The sequence below is a fragment of the Pelmatolapia mariae genome, linkage group LG2, assembly GCF_036321145.2.
Source record: "Pelmatolapia mariae isolate MD_Pm_ZW linkage group LG2, Pm_UMD_F_2, whole genome shotgun sequence".
NCBI lineage: Eukaryota > Metazoa > Chordata > Actinopteri > Cichliformes > Cichlidae > Pelmatolapia > Pelmatolapia mariae.
In genome coordinates, this window is record NC_086228.1 from 645543 (window position 1) to 659681 (window position 14139).

The window sequence follows — 14139 nt, forward strand, 5'->3', positions numbered from 1 at the left end:
GCTGCTGAACAGCATTTACTTGTTAGTTTTCAGTTTTTTTACTTAGACTAAACATTTAAATTCTTCTAAAGTTTGATAGCATTACCCTTTAAAGTACTACACAAGTCATACAAGTGTACTAACAGAAGTATCTGAATCGAGACACATCCAGTTTACTTCATTTTCTTCAGGTCTGATTTTGTAGGTTTTTTCCGAGAAATAAAATCGAGCTGCTCAGTGATTCACCACAAAGTTATTCTGCTAGACCAGGGGTCGGCAACCTGCGGCTCCGGAGCCACATGCGGCTCTTTTGTCCTTATACTGCGGCTCCGGGTGGTTTGGGAAAATAAATTAGAAGTATTTAGCTGAAGTGTATTTTATTTGTGTTTAGTTCTTTTTTTAACTTGTAGTTCTAAATTGGAAGATTATTGTGATATTGAAATATAAAAATCAAATTATATTTTATTATTTTTCATCGCTCAAAATAAGCGTCACACTCGCGGAAGCCGGTGTACCCGCCAAAACGCCGTGCATTTATCGAGACTTTCAACCCCAGGTAGGCCAATTATGGATCTTTGGATCCACATTATGTCAGCTGCTGTTCTCCACCGTGAACTATGTTACAAACAAACACCGCTCACGCCTCACAGACGACAGCTTACAGTCCTGCGTAAAGATGAAAGTGACTTCGTACAGCCCCGATTTGCAGACGCTGTGCGCAGAGGTTCAGGAGCAGAAGTCCCATTGTAAACATATCACGGCAGACCCGATGATGTTTCCATGAACACGCTTTTCAGTGTCTCTTTACTGACCACTTTTCACACACGGTTGCTGTACGCATACAGCCGGCTGTAGCTTTTCAGCTCACAGCCCGACACATAACAACACAACAGCAGAGAGAGCACAGATGTTAAGGCGGCGAGGCGTGATTGCGGGTGCCGCTCAGGTGCATCCGCCTCCCCTGCAGCGGCGCTGCAGACCACGCCCCTCCACACACATTAACCTGGTAAAATACATATTTAGGCAGAATTTTGCAAATATCTACTTTTCATTTTTTAGCAGCATAGAGCTTTTTTTCCAATTATTTTGTAAAAGTCAGGTCAAGGCTCCAAAAGCCCAAAGGCGATATAAGGGTGGCGGCTCACAACAGTGTTTGTTTGCTGGATCATTTTAGTTCAGCTGGGTGTCTTTCCTTTTGTTACATTTCTTTAAGAGTTCAAAATGTGTTAATTACATAAAATGTAATTTTCTCTGTAGCACTTCATGGATTTCATAAGCAACACACCTTAGTTGTTCACACAAAGCATAAAGGTAAAAAACAATATATACAGTGTTATCTTCATTTTAGATGTCAAAAAGTATTTGCGGCTCCCAGTGTTTTCTTTTACGTGGAAACCGGGTCCAAATGGCTCTTTGGGTGTTAAAGGTTGCTGACTCCTGGGCTAGAGCGTTAGCAGGTTTAGTGACGTAAGAGCTGAGGCTTTGTCCCGACAACGTTAGCATGTTCCTGGGTCAGCTCACGCACTCTGATTTCTGTCCTAAAGCTGCAAACACTCGGCAGGAGACACATCAAGAACCTGATCGCTGAGGTTTCTCTGAAGGTGGTGAAATGGAACCATTTCTCAAACTGGGATCCAGGAAGGATGATTTTACTCTTCTTTTATCATTTTTTTAAATGTTACTCAACAGCCTGGGATGACTTTGATCTCACTGATCCAAACACATGTACAGGTTTTACTGCAGGATGCAGCACAAACACACGAGTGTAACGGCCTGTTGTCCCTTTTGTAACACGATGTTTGTCACATAAGTCATCCTGCTGTTAGACACAAACCTGTCATTAAAGCTGTGCTGTGAGCAGATTTCTCGTTCTCTACATTTAACAGCAAAGATTAAACTGACAAAATAAAGTGAAGGAAAAATTTGCCTTCATCATTTACACAAATATGAAGAATAAACTCATCAAATGTAATTTTAAGAATCTTTTCATCTGTATCATTAATATCTATGTGTGAGACAGAAATGTGTGCTTGATGTTTGCATGTCCTGAACTGTTAGTCTGAAAGGATGGTCTTAATGGCCGATTTGAAAGAACGTTTTTACGCTTTGTGAACATCCTGGACTGTTTGGCTCGTAGGATTCACAGAGCAGGATTTATTCCCAGCAGTTACTCTGCAGTGTTTGCTGTTTGTATCGTGGAAAAATCCTGTGTCTGCATCACGAGCCCGTTCTCACTCCCGAGGCGTAACATCCCGACGTTTTGTCACGTCCTGCGGCGTTCCTGAGGAACGCGAAAGGTGACCTTCCACGTTGTTATGGTACGCGGCGGTTTCCAGCCCTGTACTGCAGCCCTAAACTTAACCTTATCACTAAGCCTAACCATAACCTTATGCCTAACCTTAACCATAACCTTATTCCTAACCTTAACCATAACCGTATCCCTACGCCTAAACCTAACCTTATCCCTAAACCTAACCATAACCTTATTCCTAACCTTAACCAGCACTTTAATGAGGTGAAATAGTGTTTTCTAAAGCATTTTAAGGGAAAAAGCGAAGATGTGTAGATTGAGTCCAAACGGTTCTCATGTGTCCGCAGTTTTCCGATGTCGTGACGTAGGAACGCCTTGGGTGCCCGAAAACGTAATATGTTGACGATTTGTCACCTAGCGTAAAATGTTACGATTTGGGAGTGAGAACGGGTTGGCATCACAGGGCCAGTCATTAGACATGAAGGACTGTTTAACATGAAACATTTCTCTGTCTCACTGAAAACAAGTGAAAACCCACCGAATAACTGAAAAATCACCTAATGTGTTCGGTCCAGATGTGCTACGTGTAGCCGGGCCTGTCTCCAGAGAAACCACAGCTCACTGCTGCTTTTCTGCAGACCTCTAACATCAGATAGTAATTCAAGAAAAATCCATCAAACCCGCGAGCTCTGTTTTCTACTCGATCTTTCTGTGTTGTACACGGACATCTGAACTGAGATGTGTTTGTCTTCCTCTGTAGGTGTACGCCATTCTGGTCAGTCATCCTCCACAGTCCAACGACCACCTGACTCCAACGCCTGTCTCCTACACCGCCGGTTTCTACCGAATCCCTGTGGTCGGCCTGACGACACGCATGTCCATCTACTCTGATAAGGTTAGCTCAGTCGGTCTGTTACAGCAAAGCGCTGACAGTCTGAGCTGCAACGCTCACATGAGGATCTGATCTTGGTTCTTTACACAGCTGTTTGCATCCATCACTGTTTTATTCTTCAGAGCCTTTCATCCTGGTTCTGAATTTTCTCCACTGGAGTGAAAATCAGGAAAGTTCACTTTTATGCAGATGACATCCAGGTGTCCCAATCAGAAAACACACCGAACGAGTGAAAAATCACAAAAGGTGTCACGTCCGCAGAGGTCAACGGCGTGGAATCAGGTGAATGTGGACCCAAAATACAGACAAGGATGGAGGTGGATGATAACAAAAAGCAAGCCTTTATTTGACTGAATAAGAGTTCAAACAAAAGCAAAGGACATGAAGAGAGACAGAGGTTAATAACAGGTATGATTCAATGCAGAGAGGTCTGTTAACACATAGTGAGTGAAGAAGAAACACCCAGTGCATCATGGGAATTCCCCAGCAGCCTACACCTATTGCAGCATAACTAAGGGAGGATTCAGGGTCACCTGGTCCAGCCCTAACTATATGCTTTAGCAAACAGGAAAGTTTGAAGCCTAATCTTAAAAGTAGAGATAGTGTCTGTCTCCTGAATCCAAACTGGAAGCTGGTTCCACAGAAGAGGGGCCTGAAAACTGAAGGCTCTGCCTCCCATTCTACTTTTAAATACTCTAGGAACAACAAGTAAGCCTGCAGTGTGAGAGCGAAGTGCTCTAATAGGGTGATATGGTACTACAAGGTCATTAAGATAAGATGGGGCCTGATTATTTAAGACCTTGTATGTGTCATGGCTGTGTGCAGGCAGGAAGGACCCAAAATGCAGGACTCACTGAGGCAAAGGTGAACTTAAAGGCTACGTTCACTCTGCAGGTCTTAATGCTCAATTCCGATTTTTTAATCAAATCCGATTGTTTCGTCTGCTTGTTCACACTACAAATAAAATGTGACAGCAAACGCGCTCTAGTGTGAACCCTCAAAGCGTCCCGCATGCACAAAAGAAGACGTCACACACAACGCGCTCTGTTTAGACCCAGAACAGGATTGTTTGACTGTTTCGGACTTTACGTTTCCCAATCTTGCTTTAAGTTATAAAGTTATTTTATTTACAAATGGCCTAATAATGATCCTTATTGCTGTTTTAGAGGAGCGGTGCTTCAAAGGATAATCTGCAGATTTCTGTCAGAATCTGCAGATTATACTGTCATGGTCCTGGGCCACGTTGGCCCAGTATTCTTAGCTTTCATGTGTTTTTGTACTTTTGTTCTTTCATTATGCCATGGTTCCTAGGTTCTGCCAAAATGTTCCTTATTTGATTACCCCCTGTGTGCCCCTCTGTGTATCTGTGAGCCCTCGTTTCCCATCCTTGTGTTTCATTCAATGTTTTTCCCCAGCCCGTTATGTCTGTCCTCTCTCTCTCCGCCTGTCTGAACCTCTGTGCACTTCCTGTTTTACTTTGACAGTCCCTGCGTCACGTTGTGTTCACTCCTGCCCTGTCTCGTTATGATTATCAGTGTCACCTGTGTTCCCCGTGTATTCCCACTTCCCTCGTTAACCCTCTGTGTATTTATGTCTGCGTCTCCCTCAGTTCTGTGTCGCGTTCTCCCTCATGGCTGTGTTTCCCTGTGTGTCTCCAGTTATCCATGTCCCAGTTTAGGTTTGTTATATTTTTTGTACTAGCCTGCAATAAAGCAGTGTTTTGAGTTCACTTTCGTCTCGGTGAGTTTTGCGTTTGGGTCCTTCTCCTGCCTTTACACAGCCGAAACATGACATATACAGTACAAATAAAATGTTCACGTTTCTCCAACGTTGTCTTCCCAACAGTTTCACTAACATCTACACTGGACGGACAGGAAGCGTTCGCGATGTCTTCTCCGGAGCTGATAATTGGCGTCTGTCTCGTGTCAGTGATGTAAAAGACGGGTTTAAGGCGACCTGACCGTTCAAACAGCAGTCGCTTTCTAAAACATCAGATATGTATCGGATTCAGGACCACATACGAAAGTGACCCAGGTCGGATTTGTGCCGTTCACACTGTCGTACCATGATCGGATACGGGTCACATAGGGTCAAAAAAGTCGGATTTGATGCGCTTTCGCCTGCAGTGTGAACGTAGCCAAAATAAACAGCTTTATTGCAGGTTGCAGACTGAACAGAAGACTAACTATACTGGGGGAAAATAAAGTAACAGGCAGGCAAAACAGGTAATGGAGCACACAGCGTAATCTGAGGGTGAGCAGACGTTAACGACGGGACAGAGAGCAAAGGAAACACAGAGCTTATATACACTGGGAGTAATCAGGGAATGGGAAACAGGAGGGAGACACAGCTGGGAGAGATTAGACTAACCAGACAGGAGAGAAGTAGAGCTGAACACTCTGACATCAGACTGGGACTATCAAAATAAAACAGGGAACACAAAACAAATCACAAAGACGCAGACTTGGCACTGAGAGGCAGACAGAAAGAATATAACACATGGAGCCAATGTTCCCTCTAATGTTTCATGTGTCTGAGCGAACACCCTGAGCGGTCCCTTGGACCACTGTGAGCAACAGGAGACGTATCACTCCTGTAACACCTGTAACATTCAGCAGTCGCCTCATTGTTCTGACACACACAACAAAACTATTGACTACACTACACACTAACTACACACTAACTACACACTAACTACACACTAACTACACACTAACTACACAAGCTTTGCGCTAAACGTCGCAAATCTCTCACATCTCAAAACACCGCCGTCACTTCTAAAACTTCCTCCTTCCTAAACAACTAAATGCCATGTCATTCTTTGATTGGTCGACATGGTGCATTTTTCCACCAATAGGAAAGGCGACCCTCACCTTTCCTATTGGTGGAACACCAAAATATAAGAAACAGAAAATGCTGGGTCAAAATGACCCAGAACTGTGACAGTATGTGAGGAGCAGGATTTTGAATTCTGGATTTAACAGGAAGCCAATGAAGGGAAGCCAAAACAGGAGAAATCTGCTCTCTCTTTCTAGTCCCTGTCAGGACTCTTGCTGCAGCATTTTGGATTAACTGAAGGCTTTTCAGGGAGTTTTTAGGACATACTGATAATAATGAATTACAGTCGTCCAGCCTGGAAGTAATAAATGCATGAACTAGTTTTTCAGCGTCACTCTGAGACAGGATATTTCTAACTTTAGAGATGTTGCACAAATGGAAGAAAGCAGTCTTACATATTTGTTTAATATGTGCGTTGAAGGACATGTCCTGGTCAAAAATGACTCCAAGGTTCCTCACAGTGTTACTGGAGGCCAAGGTAATGCCATCCAGAGTAAGAATCTGGTTAGATACCATATTTCTAAGATTTTCAGGGCCGAGTACAATAACCTCAGTTTGATCTGAATTAAGAAGCAGAAAGTTAGCGGCCATCCAGGTCTTTATGTCTTTAAGACATTCCTGCAGTTTAACTCATTGGTGTGTGTTACCTGGCTTCATGGACAGATAGAGCTGGGTGTCATCTGCATAGCAGTGAAAATGTATGCTATGTCTTCTAATGATACTGCCTAAGGCAGGGGTGTCAAACTCAAATACACAGTGGGCCAAAATTCAAAACTGGAACAAAGTCACGGGCTAACGTAAATAATAACAAAAAATCTTCCTCTAGATATAAGAATGAATCTTTTCTTATGGACTCTTCTTGTGTGCGAGCTTCACAAGCAACAGAGTTGTGCAAAATACAATAATGTAAAACAAGCAAAATATAAAAATGGCTAATCTAAAAAGTAATAAATATATGTACAATATGTAAAGGTATATACATTACTGAATGTGTATACTAAATATGTTTTTCTACGTGTGTGTGTTTGAGTGTGTACATAGTATGTATATACATGTTTTACAAATGAAATAAAGTAAACAATAAAATAAGATATATAAAATATACAGAGGTTGGTATGTGCAAAACAGTGGTATTTATATACAGTATGGAGTGCATAATGTTGAAGTTCCAGTAGTGAGGGTGAGGTGTCTATGAAGTGTTCAGCAGTCTGATGGCCTGATGGAAAAAGCTGTCTCTCAGTCTGCTGGTACGGGACCGGATGCTGCAGAACCTCCTTCCTGATGGAAGTAGTCTGAACAGTTTATGGCTGGGGTGACTGGAGTCCTTGATGATCCTCCCCGCTTTCCTCAGGCACCGCTTCCTGTAGATGTCTTGGAGGGAGGGAAGCTCACCTCCAATTATCCGTTCAGAGCACCGCACTACTCTCTGGAGAGCTTTGCGGTTGTGAGCGGTGCTGTTGCCGTACCAGGTGGTGATGCATCCAGTGAGGATGCTCTCAATGGCACAGCGATAGAAGGTCCTGAGGATGCGGGGGCTCATGCCGAATCTCTTCAGTCTCCTGAGAAAGAAGAGGCGCTGCTGCGCCTTCTTCACTGTTTTGTTTATGTGTACTGACCACGTAAGATCCTCAGCCAGATGTACACCAAGGAAGCGGAAGCTGCTCACTCTCTCCACAGCGGCGCCGTTGATGGTGATGGGGGTGTGTACTCCTCTGCACCTCCGGAAGTCCACTATCAACTCCTTTGTCTTTGCGACGTTGAGGGTGAGATGGTTGTCTTGACACCAGTGGGTCAGGGCGCTGACCTCCTCCCTGTAGGCCGTCTCATCACCGTTGGTGATAAGACCCACCACTGTAGTGTCGTCCGCAAACTTCACAATGATGTTGGAGTTTCTAGTGGCCGTGCAGTCGTAGGTGTAGAGTGAGTACAGGAGAGGGCTCAGTACACACCCCTGTGGAGCACCAGTGTTCAGTGTGATGGGGGATGAGGTGGTGCTGCCCAGTCTGACCACTTGGCGTCTGTCAGACAGGAAGTTAAGGATCCAGCTGCCGAGGGAGCTGCTCAGTCCTAGATCCTGCAGTTTCCTGTCCAGCTTCGAGGGAACGATGGTGTTGAATGCTGAGCTGTAATCTACAAACAGCATTCTCACATACGTGTCTCTCTTCTCCAGGTGTGACAGGGCAGCATGGAGTGTCAGGGCTATGGCATCATCAGTGGACCTGTTGTGGCGGTATGCGAACTGTAGAGGGTCCAGTGAGTCGGGTAGTGCAGAGCAGATGAAGTCCCTGACCAGCTTCTCGAAGCATTTGCTCACGATGGGGGTCAGGGCTACGGGTCGCCAGTCGTTCAATGAGGAGATGGTGGAGGATTTGGGTACAGGGACGATGGTGGCCATTTTGAAGCAGGCTGGGACTACAGACAGAGAGAGGGAAAGGTTGAAGATGTGTGTAAACACTCCAGCCAGCTGAGCCGCGCATGACTTGAGGACGCGGCCGGGAATCCCGTCCGGACCAGTAGCTTTGCGCGCGTTCACCCTCCTGAAGCACTTCCGCACATCCTCCTCAGACACAGTGTGCGCACTGACGTCATCCGCGGTGCGCACACTGTCCGGTCTCGTGGTGTTCGCTGTGTCGAATCTAGCGTAGAATACGTTTAGATCCTCACACAGAGAGGCCGTGGTCTGCGGTGTGCTGGTTTTCCCTCTAAAGTCTGTGATCGTGTTTAGTCCCTGCCACATACTCCGAGGGTTGTCAAAATGTTGCTCCACCTTGTCCCTGTACTCACGTTTGGCTGCTTTGATCGTCTTCCGGAGTTGGTAATGTGCGTGTTTGTAGTCCGATGTGTTCGCGGAGGCAAAAGCGGTGCTCCGTGCCGCCAGCGCCGTGCGAACATCTCCGTTAATCCAGGGTTTTTGATTTGGGAAGGATTTAACTGTTCTGGATGGGACGACATCTTCCACGCATTTTCTGATAAATCTGCAGACTGAGTCTGTGTACTCATCAATGTCTTTAGCAGCCACGTGAAACATTTCCCAGTCCGCGTGATCAAAACAGTCCCGCAGCGTAGACTCCGATTGGTCCGACCACCGGTGCACCGCCCTCAGGGTTGGAGCTTCCTGTTTCAGCTTCTGCCTGTAGGCGGGCAGGAGCAGGATGGAGCGGTGATCTGATTGGCCGAATGGGGCGCGGGGGAGGGCTTTGTATGCATCCCGGAAAGAGGTGTAGCAGTGGTCAAGAAGCCGGTCTCCACGAGTGCTGAAATGGATGTGTTGGTGGAGTTTTTGTGAGACTTTCTTCAGGTTACCCTTATTAAAGTCCCCGGTCGTGATAAACGCCGCCTCTGGGTGTGCGGTTTCCTCACTGCTGATCGCGCTGTACAGTTCCCTGAGTGCTCGGTCAGTGTCGGCTTGTGGGGGAATGTAAACCGCCGTAATAATCACTGCTGTGAATTCCCTCGGTAGCCAGAATGGCCGGCACTTAATCATCAGGTACTCCAGGTCCGGTGGGCAGAAAGATTTGACCGGGTGCACGTTCGCATAATCACACCAGCTGTTGTTGATCATGAAACATACACCACCGCCTCTGCTTTTCCCAGTAAGCTCCTGTGACCTGTCCGCGCGGTGCACAGAGAACCCCGGTAGTTGTATTGCGGAGTCCGGTACCTTGTCCGATAGCCAGGTTTCTGTGAGGCAGATCACGCAGCAGTCCCGCATCTCTCGCTGGAATGAGATCCGTGCCCGAAGCTCGCACAGCTTGTTCTCCAGAGACTGCACATTAGCCAGTAATAAACTGGGTAACGGTGGTCTGTTAGTGCGCCGTCTCAGTCGAACCAGAACGCCAGATCTTCTCCCTCTGCGTCGGCGTTTGCGGCCTCCACGGGCCCAGAACAAAGGCGTCTCAGGTGAGATGAATGGGGGGTCTGCAAACGGAGGGTCCGTGTTGCAAAACTTGAACTCCGGAAAGTGATGAGAAAGTCCATCTTTTATGTCCAGTAAGGTTTGTCGGTCGTACACAAGGAGACATGTGCTACTCGTGAAAAAATAAAGAAAAAGTAAAATTAAACACAAAAAACAGCTGTTGCTTGGGGGAGCTCGCGACGAGGCTGCCATACTCGGCGCCATCTGTGACAATAAAAGTGATTTGATTTGATTTGATTTGATTTGGACTCAAACAAGTTTTGCTGAAAAACTGAATATGGAACAAGCAAAGCTTAATACTAAACGATATATATTAGCTGTATAATACCAGTAGGCCAGCTCTAATAGTAATTTGGCATGGCTTCGCGGGCCAAATGTAATTAGGCTGCGGGCCAAATTTGGCCCGCGGGCCAGAGTTTGACACCTATGGTCTAAGGGAAGCATGTATAATGTAAACAGAATTGGTCCTAGCACTGAACCCTGTGGAACTCCATAATTAACCTCAGTGTGTGAAGAGGACTCTCCATTTACATGCACAAATTGGAGTCTATTAGATAGATATGATACAAACCACTGCAGTGCAGTACCTGTAATACCTACAGCGTGCTCTAATCGCTCTAATAGGATATTATGGTCGACAGTATCAAACGCAGCACTGAGGTCTAGCAGGACAAGCACAGAGATGAGTCCACTGTCAGAGGCCATAAGAAGATCATTTGTAACCTTCACTAAAGCTGTTTCTGTGCTGTGATGAGCTCTGAAACCTGACTGAAACTCTTCAAATAAGCCATTCCTCTGCAGATGATCTGTTAGCTGTTTGACAACTACTCTTTCAAGGATGTTTGATATGAAAGGAAGGTTGGAGATTGGCCTATAATTAGCTAAGACAGCTGGGTCTAGAGATGCTTTTTAAGTAAAGGTTTAACTACAGCCAGCTTGAAGGCCTGTGGTACATAGCCGATTATTAGAGATAGGTTGATCATATTTAAGATTGAAGCATTAATTAATGGCAGGACTTCCTACCATAGGATATCCCAGTGCTCCCAGTGAACAGCGCTCTGGTTCCTCACCAGGTTTTATACACATGAAATATTCCCACATTTGTCAGGTGGAGGCAGCTGCAGTAAGTCAGACTACATCTGTTTTGTTCTTTGTGTGCTCTGACTCAGCAGTACAGTGTTTGATAAATGTGTTAAGGAAGTATTGGCTCTTTTTAAAATGTACATCATTTTGTAAATATAATCTTTTTAAAGCAGCTGTTGTGTTTCTGCAGATGTTGATATTATCGCTTTTCTGGCTTTTGGTTCTGTAGAGCTTCTTCCTGATCTCTGGTTCGTTATGATGTAAACTCTTCATACATGTGAAGGATGGATGTTTCTGGATAAAATCAAAGCAGAGTAAGAACCTGTTGGGTTAACCTCCTCCACCTCCTCTCGTGCAGAGCATCCACCTGTCGTTCCTGAGGACGGTGCCTCCGTACTCCCACCAGGCACAGGTGTGGTTCGACCTGATGAGGGAGTTCAGGTGGAACCACATCATCCTGATCGTGAGCGACGACCACGAGGGCCGAGCCGCCCAGAAGAGACTGGAGACCCTGCTGGAGGAGCGTGAGACCAAGGTCAGCAAGGACACGCCCACATATGAGCTCATTGACACGGACATGCAGTCTGAATGTGCTGCACATCACGTGTGTGTGTGTGTGTGTGTGTGTGTGTGTGTGTGTGTGTGTGTGGGCACACTTTATTCAAATGCAGGTGTGTGTAGTTTAACTGCATGATAAATAATGAGCTGCTGTGTGAGAGGCCTTCATCCCTCCATCATCGCTCTGTCATTTCTCCAGGATTGCTACGTCATCGCTCCCTCATCCTTCCTTCATCCCTCCTTCGTCCCTCCTTCATCCCTCCTTCGTCCCTCCTTCATTCCTCCTTCATCCCTCCTTCATCTCTCCTTCATTGTCCTTCATCAGCTTTAATATTCTTTCTGCCAGATGCTTCAGAGCAGCTTCTCTTTCATCCTTTTTCTTTATTTTTTATTGTGTTCTTTTTCTTTTCTTATCTCCACCAAGAGGTTTTACAGGTTTTCTGTTTACATGGATCATAAAGAAACAGATGAGGCAGAATGATTGAGCTCTACTTTTATTTTAAAAAGCTGACATGTGTGTAGCTGAAGCTGCTCACTAACCCGGGTTTCTTATGTTCTCAATAAACACCTGATGCCACATGTGATCCAAACCAGGATAAGAATCACAAACATGACCTCCATGTGTGAAATGCAGATCCAGGAGGTTTGGCCTCTTTACTGACTGTACTGGACTGGACTGGACTGTACTGGACTGTACTGGCAAACATATAAAGCTACGTCACGGGGACATCATCATATATGCAGCTGTGATGAACACAGTAAGATTCACTCAGATTTCATAAAGACTTTGGGTGTTCACACCAGACGACCACCTGAACATTTGCCTTTGATTGTTTGTTTCACATTTTAAATATAATATGATTTATTAGTCTTGATCCTGGACTTGCTTGTCCTGACTCTGGACCTGTTGGTCTGGACTGAACTCTGGACCTGTCAGTTTTTACGTTTGAGGTTTTGGTCATAATTTTAGACCTGCTGATCTTGACTCTTGGTCTTGACTTGCTGACCACAGTTCTGGACCTGCCCGTTTCGACCTTCGATTTTCTGGTCCTGACTCTTGGTTTTGACTCTGAACTTGTTGCTCTTGAGTCAGGACTTGTTGGTCTTGACTGTGGACCCAGCGATCATGATTCTGGACCTGCTAGTCTGGATTTAGGACTTAATGGTCTTGAGTCTGAACCTGCCAGTCTTGACCTCCTGGCCATAATTCAAGACCTGCTGGTCTTGACACTGGACTAGCAGGTCTGATGTGCTGCAGCTCCTGAATGTCTCATGGTTTTCCATCACTGTGTATTGTTAGAAGATGAATGTTTTATTGTTGGAATATTTTTCTGTCTTGGTGGAGGTTTTTGGTGCTTTTTGTTTTACTTTCTACTTTTTCGTTTCTTCTTTTTTTTAATCTTAAGTTGACTTTGAGTTCATTTTTTCCTCTCCTCCTCTTCCTGTCGCTCTCTCTCTTCCTATCTGTCCGTTCATCTCATCCTTTCAGTTGCTCACCTCCGTCTGGTTTCTCATCGCCTCGGCTCTGACGGAGCTCGGAGTCGTGCAAACACATCTCAGCTGCTTCTGTGGCAGCTGTCGACCTGACTGACTGTCAAAGCGACTCTCTCTGTGCGACTGACACGCAGCAGAGCTTCGACACGCGGGAAACCGCAAGAGTTCAGGCCAACCAGCACGTAAACTGGTTTCCCTGTTTGATGAGCTTCTGCTGTAAACATCACCACACCACAGTTAAAGGATTCAGACTCGTAAACACGCATCACCATATTTAAAATACATGTGCAGGATTTAATAAGTACAGAAACTTCAATTCAAGTCAATTTTATTTACACAACAGTCGCCTCAAGGCGCTTTATATTGTAAGGTCGACCCTACAATAATAAAACGATGCTCGTAACCTCCTTAGCTTCCCTGTGGTTGGACACCAGCACTGAGAGTTGGTCCAGCTGCTCATTCATGAAAAGGTCTCAGAATTAGGAGCATGAAGGTCAACGTGGTCTCACAGGAACATGGAGTCAGCACGCTGCCACAGAAGAGCATCGAGACTCTGCCATCAGAAGCTGTTCTCCACCAGGTGGAGGTGTGTCAGGTTAATAGAAGAGCACAGAAAGTGATCCCATTTTTCCCAGTTAACGACGGCTAACCAGTTTGTTCAAGTCAGAGCAAAGAATCGGCAAAACGGACATCAGTGGGTTTTTTATTGTGAGGCTTCAACGTTAATCCAACTCAGATCTTCAAGTTTTTAAGCTGGTCCAACATTTTTATGTGCTTATGATGTAATACGTCTGATTAGTGATGTCGAGCGAGGTCGGCGCTGTTTTTAATGACGTGATCGATCATTATTCGCTTTTTTTCTTTTTCTTGTTTTCGTGCGTCTGTCAGATGCTTTCAGCCAATCACGTGGGCACAACTCCTCAGGTGAGCGAGAGGGCGAGTCTGCGTTATGTCATTCAGGCTTTAGTTGGTTCACTGAAAAACATGTTAGACAAAGTGACAGTGGTTCTGCAGGCGGGTAGAGAGAGTCAATAAATCATCTTTCTGGTGGTTGCGATGAATCGGCTCGCTGTGGTGCTGTGATGTTTACAACAACTCAAAAGCAGCAAATGAAGATGGAGGCAGGAA

General features: G+C 45.4%; 1 protein-coding gene across 6 annotated transcripts in view; it reads left to right on the forward strand.

Moving 5' to 3' along the window:
• grin1b (glutamate receptor, ionotropic, N-methyl D-aspartate 1b) overlaps nucleotides 1-14139 on the forward strand; it is a 63771-nt gene that overhangs the window by 8874 nt on the left and 40758 nt on the right. For all 6 annotated transcript variants that reach the window (XM_063489426.1, XM_063489434.1, XM_063489442.1 and 3 more), the window contains exons 3-4: nucleotides 2991-3125; nucleotides 11318-11494. In XM_063489426.1, the coding sequence (XP_063345496.1) occupies nucleotides 2991-3125; nucleotides 11318-11494 (312 nt within the window). The remainder of the gene's footprint in view (nucleotides 1-2990; nucleotides 3126-11317; nucleotides 11495-14139) is intronic.